The following is a 21,050-nucleotide window of genomic DNA, read 5'->3' as shown; positions in this document are numbered from 1 at the left end:
GCTCAAGGTACTTGTTCTGAGTGGTGCCAAGATGTGTTTTTTAACAATAAGAGACACTGTATCAATTGATGTAGGTCTTATAGGAGTCTCATTACATGGAGAGGCCCATCTTCCTTAGTCCCGTATCACCAGGATTACACGGAGCTCTTAATGGGATAAAAGGATCCAGGATTCTGATTACAGTGATGGAAGCGAAGAGGACAGTGAATAACATCCTAGTGTAAAAACAGAATCTGCTCTTTGTAACATAAAAAGCATAATCCCCTTGTTGATTCATTCATTCACGTGTTTATCAAATATTTATTGAGTACCTGACATTTACCAGGCACTCTCTTAAAGACTGTGAATACAGCGGAGAAAAAAGCCCTGCGTGTCATTTCTGCTTCCTGGCATAACACACACTGGAGTGCATAGAGAATTACAGCAAAGCATAACGTGTTTTGATGCAGGAAGCTGGGGATGCTACAGAAAAACCCAGATGGAGACCATAACCCAGAATCATACAGTCAAGGAAAGGATCCCAGCAAGGTGACTTTGATAATGCAGCCAGAGAGGTCACAGAACTGTGGCTAGGCAAATGGGGAGAGGGTGCCCAGAGAGGGGATGAAATATTCTCTGTCTCTTCTTTGTTTTTACTATAACTCACATGTGAAGATACAAGTTTAGAGGTAATATCAATCGGGAGTTATTTCCATAAAGTTAAAACATGTAATCCTTTTAAGGCATGGAGTCCCTTTTTATATCTATGATATTTTGATTTTTGAAAACAAAAATCCATATTTATGACGTCAAACCCTAGGAAATTGTCATTTGGGTGGATGCAGCTCACTTATAAGCAGTCTCAAATGGTTCAGTCCAAGACAAGCCTTAGTTGTTTATATGGAAGCTCAGCCTGCTCTGAGTTTGGTCATGCCGTTGATTGGAGAGATTTTTTCATCCAGGGCTTTCTGTAAACTCAGGTTGAATACATGCGTTGAACTTCTTGTCTAGACATTAAATTGGATGCAGCCTGACACCCTGTGGTATCACAGCTGGGCTGAGGCTACAGTGCTCCAGTCAGCCCCCTCATGCTACCAATGGGTCCATGGGAAACAGCGAGGGTCAGTGACCTGCTCATTGTCTCGCAAAGCCGGGAGCAGGACCCCTGCCTCCGAGCTCTTGGCTCTCTCAGCTGCTGGCAGATGACTGCCAAGAAGGGTCCTGACTCGGGTAGGCATCATGCTTCCAAATGTGTGTTTGCGTGGGCCTTTGAGAAAGGTGGCGCCATGAGTGTCCGAGTAATCAAAGATAATTACATGGTGATGGACGAGAAGGGCTTCAGCATAACTTGTGGAGCTTTGCCTAGAAAGTCAGTGTTCCCAGCCAATAGTTTACATTTCTAAAACTCCTTAAATTGGTTCTTTGGATTATGCAATTGCTCTGCCTGCATTTTTCTTGCAGAATGTAAGGCAACTTGTAAAAATAACATTTTGGATTTTTCTCCCCCTGAGAGAGAGGTACGTTCAGTGCGGAAAAATGAACAATGGATTTTGTTCATTGGTGACAGCGTAGTGTCCACAGGATGTGGCTGGGATGGAAGTGAGGTGCTGCCCTTCCCTTGCTTCTTAGGTTCTAGGGTCCATTGTTTCACAGATGAGTTGGAGCATGTGCTTTGTATGCCCGGCCCTGACACATTGGTGTTGTGGTCACATCATCTCATCTATTTCTAGAGGGCCCCTCCCAATATATCCTTCTAAGGTCTTTTCTCTGCATCTCTCTCCTTAACTCCAACTGGGGGCGGGTGTACACTGTCCGTGTGATTTATGATTGTGCATCTGCATCTGTTTTTGCCCCAAGTCTGTTAGCATTTCCCATTGGACATGTCCTTAAATGCAGAACGTGCGTATGGGTGGAACACAAAAGAATATCTATCAGGTGGAATGTGGACGTGGCATTGATCCATGTGTTGAGAAAGTCATTCCTGTTTCCAATCTCAGTCTGTGTTGAGTCAATGGGACGGTGCCTCTCTGTGTCTGTGACAGCTTTCTAACACTTGCTAATCTCTCCTTTGATCAAAAAAAGAGCAAGTCTTTACCATAACCCCATAAAAACACCACTACCACGAGTTGAAATTTTAAAACTTTATTTAAATTGTATTTATTTGCATGCTCAACTTTTTTATAGGTTAAATGATATTGGTTTTCTACTTAGGTTGGTGGCATTTATTTCTTCTGAAACAAATAATAAGAAGCGAGTAGGTTGGATTAAGAGGTTTGGATTAGGAATTGCATGATTGGCATGAAGACAGGGTCCTCTGTTATGAAGAGGGCACGCAGATGTCTGAAATGCTGGTAACAGGACCTTAGCATTACTAACACCTGCACTGCGATTCCTTCCTCACAGTGACGGAAGGTCGAGGGATCCTTGAGAGCATCCAGAGGTTTTCCTTGCTGCCCACCTACCTCCCCGTGACCTACCACATCAACAACGCGGACGTTTCCTTCTTCCTGAAGGAGGCCAACCAGGATATCATGAGGAACTCCAGCCTGCAGTCCCGGGTGGAGTCATTTCTGATTTACAAATCCAGGAGGCTGCCTGTTCTCAATGCCAGCTACGGGCCTTTCTCCATCGAGCAAGTGGTGCCCCAGGATTTAATGCTACCTTCCAACCCATTTGGATTCACCAACAAATTTTCTCTTAACTGGAAACTAAAAGCCCACATCCTGCGGGACAAAGTTTACCTGAGCCGGCCCAAAGTGCAGGTTCTTTTCCACATCGTGGGCAGAGACTGGGACCACCGCAGCGCTGGGGAGAAGCTGCCGTGCCTGAGGGTCTTTGCTTTCCGAGAGACCCGAGAGGTGCGGGGCAGCTGCCAGCTGCAGGGGGATCTGGGGCTGTGCGTGGCAGAGCTGGAGCTCCTGTCCAGCTGGTTCAGCCCCCCCACAGTGGTTGCCGGGAGGAAGAAGTCCGTGGACCAGCCAGAGGGGACCCCCGTGGAGCTCTACTACACTGTGCACCCAGGGGGTGAGAGAGGGGACTGCGTCAGGGAAGATGCGAGGAAAAGCAATGGGATCCGGACAGGCCACAGTGACATCGATGAGTCCGGGCCCCCCTTGCAGAGGATCGGGAGCATCTTCCTTTATCAGACATACAGGAAACCTTCCCTGAGAGAACTGCGTCTGGACAACAGCGTGGCCATCCACTATATACCAAAGACCGTGAGGAAAGGAGACGTGCTGACTTTTCCTGTTTCCATCTCCAGAAATTCCACTGAAGATCGCTTCACGTTGAGGTAAGTCGTTTCCCAATGTCTGTCTGTACCCGCCCGTCGATCAGGTGGTGTTTTCGAGAAGCTATTTGACCAGAAAAGCTGTGTTATCGCTCACCGAAGTAGAGCCGGCCTTCCCATTTTTACAAACTCCATCTGCACTGTGGAATACAGAGACCAGTCTGATCGTTCAGGGTTGGCAATTTGGTTGTGAGAATATTCATCTTAATAGATTTTCTAAGCCATTGATAGGGCAGCCGGGGGGCTGCTGACAGTACGCCTTTTCCCTTAGCTTAGGGTATTATCAGCAAGTTTTGGGAATGCTAAAATTATCCAAGAAGGCTTTTCAAAATTGGGAGAGTTAAATGCCTCACAGCTGAAATGAGACTGCAAATGAAATGGCAACAGTTGTCAGAAAGGACAGGGAACACGGTTTTGCCAACTCAAAATCTATTCCAGATATGTAAGTTCTAAGTATAATATGGTACCAACCTCAAAGTTATCATTTTGTTTCTCCCTGGAAATAGAACTTAGTGTTCAAAAAAATAAATGAGCATAATGTGTGAAGAATATACAGTAGAATTTGTTGAGTTTCTTATATAAGAATATACCAAAGACAAGACATTGAAAATAAGCTCTGTGTACTTTAGAACAAATATGGGCTGGTTTTCACTTTGGAATATAATGTATGAGAGAAGCTACTTGCCTAGGCTTGTTTGTATTTTCATCATATAGTTTTAGTTTTATTTTCAACACAGGCAAGTTTGATTATAACAGCTGTTTAGTAGAAGTGTTTTTGGGTTATTAAAAATGTCCTAGCACTGCTACATAACTCAACAATTTGACCTGATGTGCAATGTAATGAAATGTGTGTTATGACTCCTGAAATTAGGAGTGTAACTGTATGTAAGACATATTTCATATGTGGGCTTATAAACTTCATCCAATAATGACCAGCTCTCTATCCCCCTTCATATGGGATTTATGGCTGCTTTTTCTAGCTTTTCTTTTCTTCTTTTCTTTTTTCTATTCTTTTCTTTCTCCCTCTCTTTCTCCCTCTCTCTTTCTCCCTCCCCTCTCCTCTCCCCCCTCCTGTCCCCCCTCCTCTCCCCCCTCCTCTCCCCCCTCCTCTCCCCCTCCTCTCCCCCTCCTCTCCCCCTCCTCTCCCCCTTCCCCCTCCTCTCCCCACTCCCCCTCCTCTCCCCACTCCCCCTCCTCTCCCCACTCCCCCTCCTCTCCCCACTCCCCCTCCTCTCCCCACTCCCCCTCCTCTCCCCCTTCCCCCTCCTCTCCCCCTCCCCCTCCTCTCCCCCTCCCCCTCCTCTCCCCCTCCCCCTCCTCTCCCCCTCCCCCTCCTCTCCCCCTCCCCCTCCTCTCCCCCTCCCCCTCCTCTCCCCACTCCCCCTCCTCTCCCCCTTCCCCCTCCTCTCCCCCTCCCCCTCCTCTCCCCCTCCCCCTCCTCTCCCCCTCCCCCTCCTCTCCCCCTCCCCCTCCTCTCCCCCCTCCCCCTCCTCTCCCCCTCCCCCTCCTCTCCCCACTCCCCCTCCTCTCCCCTCCCCTCCCCTCTCCCCCACCTCTCCCCCTCCCCTCCCCTCTCCCCTCCTCTTCCCCCTCCCCTCCTCCTCCCCTCCCCTCTCCCCTCCTCTCTCCCCTCCTCCTCCCCTCCCCTCTCCCCTCCCTTCTCCCCTCCCCTCTCCCCTCCCTTCTCCCCTCCTCTCCCCCTCCCTTCTCCCCTCCTCTCCCCCTCCCTTCTCCCCTCCTCTCCCCCTCCCTTCTCCCCTCTCCCCTCCACTCTCCCCTCCCCTCTCCCCTCCCTTCTCCCTTCTTCCCTCCCTTCTCCCCTCCTCTCCCCCTCCCTTCTCCCCTCCTCTCCCCCTCTCTTCTCCCCTCTCCCCTCCACTCTCCCCTCTCCCCTCCCCTCTCCCCTCTCCCCTCCCCTCTCCCTTCTCCCCTCCCTTCTCCCTTCTCCCCTCCCCTGTCCCTTCTCCCCTCCCCTCTCCCTTCTCCCCTCCCCTCTCCCTTCTCCCCTCCGCTCTCCCCTCTCCCGTCCGCTCTCCCCTCCCCTCTCCCTTCTCCCCTTCCCTCTCCCCTCCCCTCCCCTCCCCTGTCCCCTCCCCTCCCTTCCCCTCTTCCCTCCCCTTTTTTCCTTTATGTTTTAAGGTTGGATGAGTTTAAGAAAATAAATCACCGTTTTGATTCTACCTTGCACATTTAAGTTTATTTGATTGTGACCTAGTATTAGAAATGCCTATTTTAACTAAAGAAACAGAACCTAATGGACATGCATCTAATGACTGAACTTGGCTAAGTCCTGGAAGGTAAAAACCTTTGGCCTGGTTGAATGTGCCATTTGCGGATTAGCTGCAGGGATTTAGGGCACAGGAACACATCTGTGGTGGCCAAGCCTTCATTAGCGTTCCCTTCCATCTTTCTGGAAATTGGATCTAGATCCAGCTGGCCACAGGTCCTCAATGAGGTCTGCTAGCTTTGTGTTTTACTTTTCTGGGTTCAACAGTCTTACATAGTATTCTTTGTGAGGATGGCTGCTTATGTAGAGAAATATTTTGGTGGTAGAAACAAAAGGTTCGAATAGGGGAGCTTTGATCTTACACCGTTTCATAATGTCTGCCATGTTTTAGGTCCACCAACGACTGACTTGATTTTCTGAATGCAGGATTAAACACTGCAATCCCCTGAAGCTTTGACTTTCAGGAGATGAGAGCCACTGCAGCTTGTGTGTGTGTGTGTGTGTGTGTGTGTGTGTGTGTGTAAGCAGTGATGTGTGTAGCATTGAATTTCACAAAAAGCTTTGTGTCTCATGACTTTATTACACACTAAACATATCCATTAGGGGTCCAAGGGTGGCTTTTATCTTTGGCAGTCTGTAACAAAACCAAGAGAAATTCACTATGTGTGGCTGCACAATGTGAGGCTCCAAGTCTTGGCAAATTCACAAGCAAATGCATTTGAAGCTTCTAAATTTGGTGGCTCCACTCGTAGGTCAAAGTTTGGAAAATTTGGGAAGTACAGCAAAAGTATATTTGTTCAGAGCCCATCAATTAGAAATGTCAATTCAGTTTAAAAAATCAGTTTTACAGATGAGACAACAATGAAGGAAATGTTTCATGAATGTCTGTTTACCTTGGTACGATGCTACACTGTTTCTTTAAGAGGTTCCATTAATAATGTGCTTGCTGCATACTTAAAACGCTCTGATTATGGATGAGTCGCATGTGTTTATGTAAACAGCTGGAAGTTAACTTGGACCTGGCACGATTATTATCCTTTAGCTTGAATCCCTATAATTAGAAAATAATAAAACTGTATATCTTTTTAAATGAAGTCAATTTGACACTAATTTAGCATAGCTTCCAAATATTTAGAATTGGTGTGCGTCTGTTCTCCCTGGCCATCTGCTATAAATAACCCTCAAGGATCCAGCCAAGTATCCTTGGGCGCTTTTCTCCAAATTGTGACTGTGCAAATATGCATCATGCACATTTGCAAATCATGAACTGATGAATCAGCTGCGGTTTGAGTTCTTTGTTGATAGCGACTGACCACCCACTGTACACCTCCCCGGCGGCGTGCCTGTGATCTCAGGGGCACTCAGGGGCATGCGACGGCTGAAGCACAGGAGTTAGCTTCTTTCTGTGTGTGTATTTGTATGCATGTATGTATGCATGAGTGTTTCACTCTTTAAGAACAAGAAAACCCAGGTGGGGCTGTTGGTCATCTTACAACCTCTGTTCTGTCCTGCTGCTTCTATCTTCTGAAGGTGACATCTGCCGGAAAAGAAAAGCAAAACGCTTTCTTTCATTCCTGAGACATCTAACGATCTCATTCAATCCCAGAAAATGTTTTCCTTCAAGTGAACAACTAAAGCATCCCACAGCACTGGAACCCTTTCTTCTCTATTATTCTAGGCACACATTCTCCTGTGTCCGTCCCCGCACTGAGAGCAAGGCTCAGATGCATCCCAGTCTCTACTTACCTGCCATGGGCCTGGAGGAAGATAAGAACTAGGGCTCTTCTTTCACATCCTCACCAGTTATTCTTTCTTTGCTTTTTGCCACAGGGAGTCCGTTTCCAAAGAGCTCTGGTCTTGAGATCCGAATGGAAGGCTGGAACCCAGTATAGGCATAGCATTCCCTTGGTTACCTAACAGTCCAGAACAGTCAGCCGGGGGGCCTAGAACGGTGGAACAAGCTCAGAGAAGGGGCTGTTCTTAAAGGCAGGGACATCCTTAAATTTCTTGAGTGAATGAATGAATTGCTGATTATTAACAAATATGTGCACTTTACTGAGGTCTCTGCAGTTTTAAATGCTCAAGAATTTGTTAAGTGCCATATGCCTAGCACTGTGATTGGCTTTAAGACCAGGTCGGAATAAGGCATTACTAAGGAGATATTCTTGCAAAGGTGAGACTTAGAAAGGAGATAGCAAGAGAATAAAATACAAGTGTTTGACAAGGGGCAGAAGTGAGCCTGGCACTGATGAGGCTCAGACGATATTCTTTGGTGGTTTTGGTAGCCAGATATGCCGAAGACTTAAAGCTTGTTAGGAAATAATACGGTGGTTTGAAATTGACCCTGTGAGCTTAATTCACTTGAATGATGTAACCTTTGAACCTGTGTTGGCCCAGAATAAGATTTCTTCTTATTCTGTTTCAGGTAAAATATGCCCTGGTGTATCCAGTGATATTCTAAGTTGCAGGTCATAAATCACACTCCAGCTAATTTAAGAAAAAATAATAAATAAAAGGGTTTACTGGATGGATATCATGGGACCCAGCTTGGCCATGCAGAGTCTGATGGAGGTTGGTGGCTGCGTGTGGACACAGCAGCCTCTCAGCAACTCTCTCCCACCCTCACAGTGAATTCCTTCAATAGTTCCTTTGGTTATCCACACATAAGCTGCAGAGACCTCCATGCAGCCCCTGCTGAATCACCTGTCTACCAGCTGGCTGTGCCAGGGACCAGATGCGGCTTCCATGAAGTAAAATGGTTCCTCGAATTACCCTTCATTAAGAACACATCCCATGAGATGAGGCATTTTCCTCTTGTGAAGACTGGGGCACTGTTACAAAGAGGACAGATGTTGGTGTATTCAAATTATACCAATGTCCAGTGACATGTGGTCTGTACCTGGGATTGTACATCCCGTTGTTACCTAGTGGGGATTGATAGAGGTGCTTGAAATAGAAGAGCGAGAGGCGGACAGGCTTTTAATTTCAGAACTGATATGACTTTACAAAAAACTTGTGAACTTATTGCAGTGTTCCCATATGTCCCCGCTAGTTTCCTCTTTTATTAATACCTTACATTTGTGTACTGCATTTGTCCCAAATCACCAATATTGACACATGATTATTAGCTAAAGTCCATACTTTATTCAAATTTCCTTAGTTTTTATCTACTGCCCCCCTTGGCTGTCCCTGGATCCCATCCAGGAGACTGCATTACATATAGGGGTCATGTCTCCTGGAACTCCTGTTCAAAGAAAAACTTCAGCTGAATTAAATTCAATGGAGTTTAATTGAGCAATGAATGATTTGTGAATCAGGCAGCTCCCAGAATCAGCAGATTCAGAGAGACTCCAGGGGTGCCTCGTGGTCAGAACATATTATTTTTTTATTTTATTTTATTTATTTATTTATTTATTTTGAGACGGAGTCTCGCTCTGTCGCCCAGGCTGGAGTGTGGTGGCGCCATCTCGGCTCACTGGAAGCTCCGCCTCCCGGGTTCACGCCATTCCCCTGCCTCAGCCTCCCGAGTAGCTGGGACTACAGGCGCCCATTACCACGCCCGGCTAATTTTTTGTATTTTTAGTAGAGACGGGGTTTCACCGTGTCAGCCAGAATGGTCTCGAGCTCCTGACCTCGTGATCCGCCCGCCTCGGCCTCCCAAAGTGCTGGGATTACGGGCGTGAGCCACCGCACCCGGCCCAGAACACATTTATAGACCAAAAAAGTAAAGTGATGTACAGAAATCGGAAGTGAGGTACTGAAACAGCTGGATTGGTTACAGCTCAGTGTTTGCCTTATTTGAACACAGTTTGAACACTCAGCAGTCTATGACTGGTTGAAGTATGGCCACTGGGATTGGCCAAGACTCCACGACTGTTACAGGCGCATACTCCAAAGTTAGGTTTTCAATCTTGTCTACCTATTAAGCTAGGTTGCAGTTCATCCACAAGGACTCAAACATGGAAATAGAGTCCTTCTCAGGCCATATTTATTTTGCTTTAACACTCCTGTTGCTCTGACCATTTCTTAGGCTTTCTTTGGTTTTGGTGGCTTTGACCATTTTGAGACTTACTGGTCAGCTGTTTTGAGGAATATCCTTCAATTGGGATTGGTCTGATGCTCTTTCTCCTGATTGCACTGCGATTATGGGTTTGGGGGAGGAAAACCACAGAGGCAAAGTGCCATGTTTATCACATAGAGGGTGCGTACAGCCCACACGACTTGCTGCTGTTGATGTTCACTTCCAGGGCTGACGGCTGCTGTGAGACCCCAGTTCTTGCCTTTTTAGTTTAAAAGAATTTAAACAAGAGACACACAGCAAAGGAAATGCACCACAGAGCAATGTATTGCAAAAGAAAATATTTTGAAAGTTAAGTTCAGTATAGATAGTACACCAGAGAGAGGATTCAAAGCAGGCTGCCCGTAAGGATGAGACAGCGAAGATGGGCACTAGGGAGACTCCCTTTATGGGAGCCTTACATGATTATTCATAAGCGGGTGGGACGAAGTATTACTAGGAAGCATGTCTGGGGGAGGTCCTCTGGGTGCACATGCGCAGTAGCTGTACAAGCTTGTTCATACGTCGCATGTCTCATTAGCGTCCGAAATCTCCACCCAGGGGTGTGTTTTTTACTATTATAATGAGCAAAGAGTCTGCCTGAGGACAGGGAAAATCAAAATACGCATGCTCTCTACAGGGGAAATTCCCTACTGAAGATTGCTCTGCTCGAATGAGCTTGACTACAGGGCTAATGGTGAGGTTTATTCTGTTGATCGTAAGGTCCCAAGGTTGGCATATCCTGAGGACATGGTTGTTTCCTCGGCCACCTATCCCACCTCACCAGCACCGGGCTGGGGCTGGGTCTGTCGGGTTTCTCCACTGTAAAGTTACTTTTTTCCCGTTCTCCCAAGGCTATGCTTTGGAAGCAAGTGCTTATGCCCAGCTCACAGTTGTAAAGAGGGAAGTGATACTTGACCCCCTTGAGGGTAATATAGCTGCTTAAGTTATTTAGAATGCTGCAGGGGACATTTGCTTATTTTCCCTCGTTTATGTATTTATTCAATAATGTACTTATTTCAGTGAGAACACCTGGATATTTATTTTATACTTTAGGTTTAATCTAATATTATTTTATGAATTTTGTTGCTCAAATTTTCCCACTCTGGCTATTGAGAGCTCTTTCATTTGGCTCCAGTACAGTGTAAAATAGGAATGGTGAGAAGGGCTTGTCGCGCCTCATTCCTCTTCTTAGTGAGTAAGCATCTAGTTTCTCGACATTCAGTACGACGTCACCTATAGGCTTTTTGTTCATGTTCTTTATCAAGTTGAGAAAGTTCTCTTTCCTTCTTAGTTTGCTAAAAGTTTTTCTTTATCAAAACTTGGGGCCGGGCGCGGTGGCTCACGCCTTTTTATCCCAGCACTTTGGGAGGCCGAGGCGGGCGGATCACGAGGTCAGGAGATCGAGACCATCCTGGCTAACACGGTGAAACCCCGTCTCTACTAAAAATACAAAAAATTAGCCGGCGTGGTGGCGGGCGCCTGTAGTCCCAGCTACTCGGGAGGCTGAGGCAGGAGAATGGCGTGAACCTGGGAGGCGGCGCTTGCAGTGAGCCGAGATTGCGCCACTGCACTCCAGCCTGGGCCACAGAGCGAGACTCCGTCTCAAAAAAAAAAAAAAAAAAAAAAGACTTGCTGTACATTTTGTCAAGTTTGTTTTTAAATTATATATTGTTAAGTTCCAAGGTACATGTGCAGGATGTGCAGGTTTGTTACACAGGTTAACGTGTGCCATGGTGGTTTGCTGCACCTGTCAACCCATCACCTAGGTACTAAGCCCAGCATGCATTAGTTCTTTTTCTTAATGCTCCCCCCCTCCGCGCTGCCCTCCCCCGACAGGCCCCAGTGAATGTTTTTCCCCTCTCTGTGTCCCTGTTTTCTCATTGTTCAGCTCCCACTTATAAGTGAGAACATGTGGTGTTTGGTTTTCTGTTCCTTTGTTAGTTTGCTAAGGATAATGGCTTCCAAGTCCATCCATGCCCCTGCAAAGGATATGCTCTCATTTCATATTACGGCTGCATAGTATTCCACGGTGTGTATGTACCACATTTTCTTTATCCGGTCTATCATTGATGGGCATTTGGGTCGATTCCATGTCTTTGCTATTGTGAATAGTGTGAATAGTGCTGCAATGAACATATGCTTGCATATACCTTTGTAATAGAATGATTTATATTCCTTTGGGTATATACCCAGAATGGGAGAAAGTTTTTGCCATCTATCCATCTGACAAAGATCTAATATGCAGCATCTACAAGGAACTTAGGCAAATTTACAAGAAAAAACAAACAACCCCACTGAAAATTGGGCAAAGTTTCTTTCCTATGCCAGTTGACATAATCATATGATCTTTCTTCTTTAGCCTGTGAATGCAGTGAATGAATTACCCTGATTAGTTTTTGCACATTAAATCAGCCTTGTATACCTGGAATAAACTCCACTTGTGTGTGGTGTGTAATTCTTTTTATATATTGTTGGATTCAATTTGTTAATGCTTTGTTGAGGATTTTAATACTCGTGTTACTGAGAGATATTAGTTTGCACTTTTGTTTTTTCTTGAATGTCTTCATATGGTTTTGGTAATATGGTTAGAACATCTTCCCTCTGCTTCTGTTTGCTCGGAGAGAGTGTGTGGAAATGGTATTATTTATATCTTAAATGTTCGTAAATTTTCACTGGTGAATCTGTCTGAGCCTGGTGATTTCATTTTTGGGGGAGTTAATAATTTACTCTTCTTTAATAGATAGGGCTATTCATGCTACGTATTTCTCCTGGTGTGAGTTTTGTTTGTGGCTTTCAAGGATCCATCTATCTTAAATCCAAGTTATAAAATTTGTGGGTATAGCGTTAGCTGCTGTATTTCATATTATTTTTTGAGAGGAGTTGTTTTGCTTGTTTTTGTCTTCATTTTTATTTTTAATTATAAATTGAAAGATTATAGTTGTATGTATGGGTAAAAAGTGATATTATGGTTTATGAATACAATGTGGAATACTTAGCTAATTAACATATTCGTCACCTCAAATATTTACCGTTTTTGTGGTGAGAACATTCGAAATTTAATATCTTAGCAATTTAAAATGTATAGTGCATTATTATCTACTATATTCACCAGGGTGTGCAATATATCTCAAAGAAGAAAACTTACCTTTTAATTCATATAGGATCAGTAGTGATGACTCTTCTTTCATTTTTGTTATTGGTAATTATTGTCTTCCCTTTTTCCTTGTTAGCCTGAGTAGAATTTTATCAATTTTATTGATATTTTCAAAGAATTAACTTTTGGTTTTGTAGATTTTCTGTATTGTTTTTCTATTTTCAATTTCATTGATTTTTTTCTCTAATTTGTATAATTTCCTTCTGCTTGATTCAGGTATAATTTGTTCTTTAGGTGTCTACACTTAACACCAATTAATTTTAGATTAGGTTATTGATTTTAGATTTTCTTTTCTAATATATGTTTTTAATGCTATAAATATTTCTCTAAGCACTGCTTTTCTGAGTCTCAAAATTGGGGGTAAGTTATATTTTCTTTTTAATTTAGTTTAAAATACTTTAAATTTTTTTTGAGACTTCTTTGATTCATATGTTATTGAGAAGTGTGTTTTTAATTAACAAATATCTGTTGGACTTACCATCTGTCTTTCTAGTATTGATTTCTAGTTTAATTACTATTGTGGCTTGAGAAAATACTTTACATAATTTCTATTTTAAATATAAGGCTACACGGCACAGAATGTAGTCTTTCTTGGTAAATAAATATAAGGCTACATGGCACAGAATGTAATCTTTCTTGGTAAATAAATATAAGGCTACATGGCACAGAATGTAGTCTTTCTTGGTAAATGTTTCATGTGATTTTGAGAGTGAAAGTGTATTCTGCTTCTTTTGGATGGAATATTCCATAAATGTCAATTAGATCAAGTTGATTGATAGTGGGTTCAGGTCATCTACATCCTTACTGATTTTCTGCCTGTTTGATCTATCAGTTGCTCACAGAGGAGTGCTAAGTTCCCAACTATAATAGGGGGATTGTTTATTTCTCCTTCAAGTTCTATCAGTGATTATCTCATATATTTTGTTGTGCATTTGTTAGATGCATACACATTTAGGATTGTTGTAACTTCTTGGATACTTAGCCCATTTGTCATTATGTAATGCTTCCTCTTTATCCCTGATAATTTTCCTTTTTGTAAAATCTGTTTTGTCTGGAATTTATGTAAATACTGAAGCTTTTATTTATTATCATTAGCATGATCTTTCTCTATCTCTTTACTTTCAACTCGTAAAAGTCTTTTGAGCTAAAGTGGGATTTTGGTAAATATTATATAGGCAAATCATGTTTTTAATCTACTTGGACAATATCTCTCCTTTAATTGGTATATTTAGTCTGTTCACATTTAAATGCTTTTCATATAGTTAGATTAATATTGATCATGTTTTTAACTATTTTCTATTAATTTCATGTGTTCTTTGTTTTGTATCTGCCCCCTTTTCTACCTGATTCCAGTATTTTATGTGATTACATTTGCTATCCTGTCTTGGTGTACTGATTCTACTTAAAATATTAATTGTTTCTCTAAAATTTTTAATATACATTTTTAACTAATCTGTGTCAATTCCATATAACACTGTAATACTTCCCATGTAGCACAGGTAACTTACAACTGAGTTTTCCCGGTTACCCTCATGTCCTTTGTGGCATTGCTGTGATTGATCACTACTATTATTGCTTAAACAAACAGTATATGTTGATCAATTAAGAAAAAGAAAAAATTATTTTACCATCATTTATTTCTTCCTTGAATGTATCTATCTCTCCACATTTGGGAGTGGCACTTTCCCTACAACCTCAGTTCTCCAGTGAGTCTAAGAAAATGTAGTGCTTTTCAGTTTTTCCTCCTTTTTCTTGTAAGAATAATTGTGATGACTTCCAAGCCATGTACTCATCAGAGGTGAAACCAGTAGTTTCCAGGACTGTGTTTCTTAACACCGTTTTTTTGGGAAGTTACAGAAACATGATTTGAATCAGTTTTAAGAAAAATGAGAATTTATTATAAGGGTATTGGTATGGCTCGTGAAGCCTTAGGACTGTATTGATCCCAACCTAGAACCCAAAAGCTAATTGGCTTAGAAGAAACTCATCCAATGTCCTAAATCAATGGTGCAAGGAATAGGTAGACTTGAAGTTCAGATGTAAGAGGGAGTGTTGTGTGAAATGTGACTGGAAGAATTGGGAGTCAGTTTACAAAGAGTCATGCTGCAGGCAGTTGGGGAGCATTTAGGTTTCATGAGTTGGGGCATGACATGCTTGTGTTCACTTAGAGAGGTAGGGAAGGCAATTCTGGGCTGAGAGAATCTGCATTTTCTTCTGAGAACTTGTATAATATTTAGAGTTAAACCATGTCTAGATTTTTGGTGCCCCATTTTTCTCAGCTATAAGAATATAGTTTCTCTATATCTGATCAGGAATCAAGGTGCAATTCAGAAGCAGGAGCTTTTAAGTAAAAACAGTGGAATTGTGATATTTAAGTGCTGCCCCTGTTCCATGTTTTGCTAGAAGGTCACCATGTGACCTTGGAGAAGTCAGGCAACCCCCAAGGCTAAGTTTGAATAGGGTTAGTTTGAGTAGAGTAGGTTTCTCAACCTCATACTGTTGACATTTGGATCAGATAATATTTTGTTGTGAGGATAGTTTGTGCATTGTAGGACGTTGAGAAGCATCTCTGGCCTCTAACTACTAGATGCCTATTAACTGCTACTGCCCATTTGACGACTGAAAAATATGTCCAGATATTGCCAGATATCCCCAAGGGGACACAATAACCTCTGGTTAGAGAATCCTGGACTAGATTATGGTTGTGTGAGAAAACATTCATAGGGCAAATTCACCTCTTGCATAGAGGAGGGTTCTGCATTTGGATTTAAGGTGACATTGTATTGTCAATTTTTTCTTGGAAGTTATTTAAATTGCACGTATCATTTAGTTTTCCGTCCACTAGAAGATCTGCTCCATAAGGCAGAAGACTTGGTCTGTTTGCTGCTGTTTCTTCATTATCTAGTATAATACCTCACACACCACAGTCACTCATGAAATATCGGAAGGATGAGTGGATGTCATTGTCCCCATAACTCCACCCCACCTACTTTCTATTTAGCATTGGGTCAGAGACCAGGTTCTTTGGCTAGGATCTACATGAAGCAGTGGTGTGGGTTTCAAGGCCATGTGTGGAAAATAACCCAGATTCAAATGCAAGCACATTAAGGTGTTTGCACCATGAGAGGAGCTCAGGAACTGAGATGCACCGAGGTAATTGTTATCAATAGCAACGGCTCATTAGGACCATCTGACCCCAACATTGGTCTGGGGTGAGGCCCTGGTTTCAGGGTTTTTAAAAAGATCTCACAGTGATTCTTATGTGCAGCTGGAGTTGAGAATCACTGGTTACATCTCTACCAACTCATTATTATGGAGATAAGCTGATTAGGTAGTTTGGGAAAGTAAACATTTAAATAAACTATTTAAACTTCTCTCTCTGTCTCTCTCCTGTGTGATTGATTCATGTAAGTAAATGCCTGTTTGTGAAAACACCACCATATAACCATATGCACAGCCTCTTTGCACACAGTTTCATGAATTCTTTTTTCAGGATGTTAATCCCCGGTGGCTCCAGCTCAAGGCCCTCTCCCTCAGTTGATTGCTGTGGCTCCTTTGGAGCTGTCAGATGTTTTTGGTCAAGGCTTATGGCTACACACACATTTATGTGTCAAACAATGTGAGTGCTCTGATCCTCTTAGGGAAAGGGGAAGAGAGAGGAATGTAATAACAGTGAGTGCCTACCATTTTCCTGGATTTGTACTGGGTCTGTTTTCTGTGGTTTCATGTAATCTCCCTACAATGTCCTAACAGGTGGTTCATTGTTACTCAGCAACAGAAATTCACTCTGGCCAACTGGCAGGCTCTTGGGAGTTCCAGGGATGAGTAGAAAGGCTGGGAAGAAGATGCAGAGCCAAGCAGGACCCAAAACTGCTCCCTAGACCTGGGAAGCCTAAACTGAGTTTTGTAGCGAGGAGTGCCTATACCAACAAGCCTCTGCTGCAGCCCTAGATGCTCCTGTGAACATCTGTCCAGCCTTTGTCAGTGGCTCAAACTTCAGAGTGCTAGGAAAAAAATGTCCTCTGGGCAAGCTTAAGTCACATTTTCACCCCCTTGCTTGTGCCAGAGGAAAAGAAAACAACCTAACTCTTCCAGTAACCCAGTTGGAAGTGGCTCCTGCATTCACCCTCTCAACGCCAATGTGGGACAACTACTACCCCTCCTCAGATAATTCAGGGAGCTCTCAGGATGCAGATATAGAACCTGGGTGACTAAAACATGACGAATGTTCACTGCAGACTCCTCAATGAACTATCCTCTCTATGGTAGAGATGAGGAAATTGACATTAATTTGTTCCCCCAAAAAAGGAGATTTGACATTTGTACCTGCAGACATTCAACCTCACATTCCTCCTTTATTTGCTTTGTGTAATGTTGCATGAGTATCCCTGAAGACCCCACTGTTCTTATGTTGCATAAACTTCTGTTGCAAGTACAGAAGAGACAGGTGCCGTAACTCAGTGCTGTGCCATCCACAAGGCCCCGGAGACTGCAGGATGATACAGACAGTACTCAGGACAAGCTTGCAAGGAATTTGAGATAAACACATTTGAAAGGAGCAGTTTGCTCCTATTGACTCAAAGCCTATAACATCCGAAGAACCTTAAAGGAGGCTAGAACAGTGAGATTTCTATACCCATTTGATTGAAAAACAGCTAGAAGGAAAAACCCGAAAAGTGTGTAAAAACATTTCATCCACAGTCTTTTCCTTCCTCTGGGAGTTGAGATAGGGCCATGATGGGGTCCTGTGGGAAGCAGGGTCTCAACCCTCATCTTCAAGTATTCACCTCTTGATGGAACATCCAAGAAATATAGGAAAAGAGAAATCAATATGAATGGATGTGAACATAAATAGTGTTACTGGCTCCATTTTGGCTTTAGGAAGTTCTCCCAGGGAGTGCTTGTGTGGGATTTGCTTTGGCAAAATGTGAGAGTAAAACACCTTTATCTGCCACTGTGTCCTTAGACTATGGGGTTCGGTCCAGCTGTTTTTATAAAAGGAATTTTTTTTGGAATGTTTAGTCTTTGTATGAGTGTGTTCTCATGCTGCTATAAAGAACTGCCCAAGACTGGGTAATTTATAAAGGAAAGAGGTTTAATTGACTCACAGATCTGCAAGACTGGGGAGGCCTCAGGAAACCTACAATCATGGCAGAACGGGAAGCAGACACATCCTTCTTCACATGAAAGCTGGAAGGAGAAGTGCTGAGCAAAGGGGAAAGGCCCCTTATAAAACCATCAGATCTCATGAGAACTCACTCACTGTCATGAGAATAGCAGCATGGCAAGGGGTTGACCACCGCCATGATTCACTTACTTCCAGCAGGTCCCTCTCACAACACGTGGGGATCATGGGAACTACAATTAAAGATCAGATTTGGGTGGGGACACAGCCAAACCATATCATTCCGCCCTGGCCTCTCCCAAATCTCGTGTCCTCTCACTTCAAAACATAGTCATGCCTTCCCAACTGTGTCCCCCAAAGTCTTAACTCATTCTGGCTTTAACCCAGAAGTTCAAGTTCAAAGTTTCATCTGAGAAAAGGCAAGTCCTTTCTGCTTAGGAGCCTGTAAAATCAAAAGCAAGTTAGTTACTACCTAGATACAATGAAGGTACTGGCATTGAGTAAATACACCTGTTCCAAATGGGAGAAATTGGTCAAAACAAAGGAGCTACAGGCCCTATGTAAGTCCAAAATCCAATGAGGCAGTAATTAAATCTTGAAGTTCCCACATAATCTACTTTGACTCCATGTCTTGCATCCAGATCACACTGATGCAAGAGGTGGGCTCCTATGGCCTTGGGTAGGTCCATTCCTGTGGCTTTGCAGGGTACACCCTCCTTTCCAGCTGCTTTCATGGGCTGGCATTGTGTCTGCAGCTTTTCAGGGCATGTGGCAGAAGCTGTTGGTGGTCTTCTGGGGTCTGGGGGACAGTGGCCCTCTTCTCACAGCTCCTCTAGGCAGTACTCCAGTGCGGACTCTGTGTGGGGGCTTCAATACCACATTTCCCTTCTGCACTGCCTTTTCAGAGGTTCTCCATGAGGGCCCTGCCCCTGTAGCAGTCTTCTGCCTGGACATCCAGGGATTTCCATACATCCTCTGAAATCTAGGCAGAGGTTCCCAAACCTCAATTCTTGACTTCTGTGCACCCGCAGGCTCAATACCATGTGGAATCTGCCAAGGTTTGGGGCTTTTACCCTCTGAAGCCATGGCCTGAGCTGTACCTTGGCCCCTTTTAGCCCTGGCTAGAGTGGCTGGGATACAGTGCACCAATTCCCTAGGCTGCATACAGTAGGGGGGCCCTGGGCCCAGCCCAAGAAACCACTTTTTCCTTCTAGGCCTCCATGTATGTGATCAGAAGGGCTACTGTGAAGGTCTCTGACATGGAGACATTTTTTCCCATTGTCTTGGTGATTAACATTTGGCTCCTCGTTACTTAGGCAAATTTCTGTAGCCAGCTTAAATTTCTCCTCAGAAAATGGGTTTTTATTTTCTATTGTATCTTCAGGTCATTAATTTTCTGAACTTTTATGCTGTTTCCCTTTAAACATAAGTTCCAATGCAAGACCATATCTTCATGAATACATAAAACTGAATGCTTTTAACAGCACCCAAGTCACCTCTTGAACACGTTGCTGCTTAGAAATTTCTTCTGCCAGATAACCCTAAATGATTTAATCTCTCTCAATCCGCAGATCTCTAGGGCAGGGAAAAACAGCCGCCAGTCTCTTTGCTAAAGTATTGCAAGAGTAACTTTTACTTCAGTTCCCAAAAAGTTCCTCATCTCCATCTGAGACCACCTCTGCCTGGACTTCATTGTCCATATCACTGTCAGCATTTTGGTCAAAGCCATTCAATAAGGCTCTAGGAAGTTCCAAACTTTTCCACATATTCCTGTCTTCTGAGCCCTCCAACTCTCTAGGAAGTTCCAAACTTCCCAACGTTTTCCTTTTCTTCTTTTGAGCCCTCCAAATGTTTCCAATCTCTGTCTGTTACCCAGATCCAAAGTAGCTTCCACATTTTCAGATATCTTTATAGCAGCACCCCACTCTCTGTGGTGCCAATTTATTCTATTAGTACATTCTCACACTGCTATAAATAACTACCTGAGACAGGGTAATTTATAAAGGAAAGACGTTTAATTGACTCACAGTTCTGCAGGGCTGGGGAGGCCTCAGGAAACTTAGAATTATGGTGAAAGGGGAAGCAAACATGTCTTCCTTCACATGATGGCAGGAAGGAAAAGTGCCAAGCAAAGGGGGAAACGCCCCTTATAAAACCATCAGATCTCATGAGAACTCACTCACTATCACTAGAAGAGCAGCATGGGAGTAACTACCTCCACAATTTAATTATCTCCCACTGGATCTTTCTGATGATACATGGGGATTATGGAAACTATAATTCAGGATGAGATTTGCGTGGGGATACAGACAAACCATATCTGCCTTTTTTGTTTAAATGGAATTTATTATTATTATTATTATTTGGGGGATTTATAGACAGAAGAGGTTGCTTTGCAACTAAAGTTCTTCATGATCTTCTTTGGCTATGTCCACATCCAGTCATTGACGTTCACACTTTGTAACCTTGAATTGACTTTTCATTTATGCAGGAGTAGCTCATCATAGCTTCACCCTGCAGTGTAGGTCTACCTGATAGCCTGCTTTTCAACAAGACTCAAAGCAACTGAGGGGAAAAGGCCCTTGGTTCCTTCTTGTGTCATCACTGCATCCAGTAGAATACTAATATGATGGCTGGTATGAATTCTGGTCTGCAGATTTGAGTGGGCAAGGATAGACGTGTGTTTGGTGAGAGAACTCAGTCTCAGTCATCAGAGTTTAATTCGCCCCCACCTCAGGTACATTACTACATTCTGGGCTGGTGAGGGGTTGGGAGTGGTGGAGGACTATATAGTGTCATGGCAAGGAGGAAGTGGGGTGGGCTTGGGTCCTACATGTCATCTGTCCATGTAGACACTCATGGGAATGTCCACTCAGGTTGTAGATGGAATGTCTTCATATCCCCTCATCACATCCAGGTTTAATTTTTCTGTGTACCACTTCTGGGTTACTCTTAGGAACGCAGGGATCACGGGCTTGGTTTGGGAAATTTTGTGAGATTGCTGAATGCAATAATGATAGCCAACACTCATTAAATATCTATGTGTGCCAAGCACTGTTCTAAGTGCTTAATTTTTTAAGCACATTTAATCCTCAAAACAATTCTATGATGTAGGTGCTATTATTACTTACATTTTTCAGAAGAGGCACAAACTGAAATAGAAAAAAGGTTAAACAACTGGCCAGAGGCCCTATAGTTTATGAGAATTTAATTTAA

General features: G+C 43.4%; 1 protein-coding gene across 2 annotated transcripts in view; it reads left to right on the top strand.

The window, feature by feature from the left end:
- Positions 1–21,050, top strand: part of TMEM132D (transmembrane protein 132D) — an 824,780-nt gene that overhangs the window by 197,009 nt on the left and 606,721 nt on the right. For both annotated transcript variants that reach the window (XM_024257533.2, XM_054527739.2), the window contains exon 2: positions 2,383–3,271. In XM_024257533.2, the coding sequence (XP_024113301.2) occupies positions 2,383–3,271 (889 nt within the window). The remainder of the gene's footprint in view (positions 1–2,382; positions 3,272–21,050) is intronic.

This window comes from Pongo abelii, chromosome 10, assembly GCF_028885655.2.
Source record: "Pongo abelii isolate AG06213 chromosome 10, NHGRI_mPonAbe1-v2.0_pri, whole genome shotgun sequence".
NCBI lineage: Eukaryota > Metazoa > Chordata > Mammalia > Primates > Hominidae > Pongo > Pongo abelii.
The sequence above is the reverse complement of the archived record's forward strand: the minus strand, read 5'-3'. Positions and strand labels throughout refer to the sequence as shown.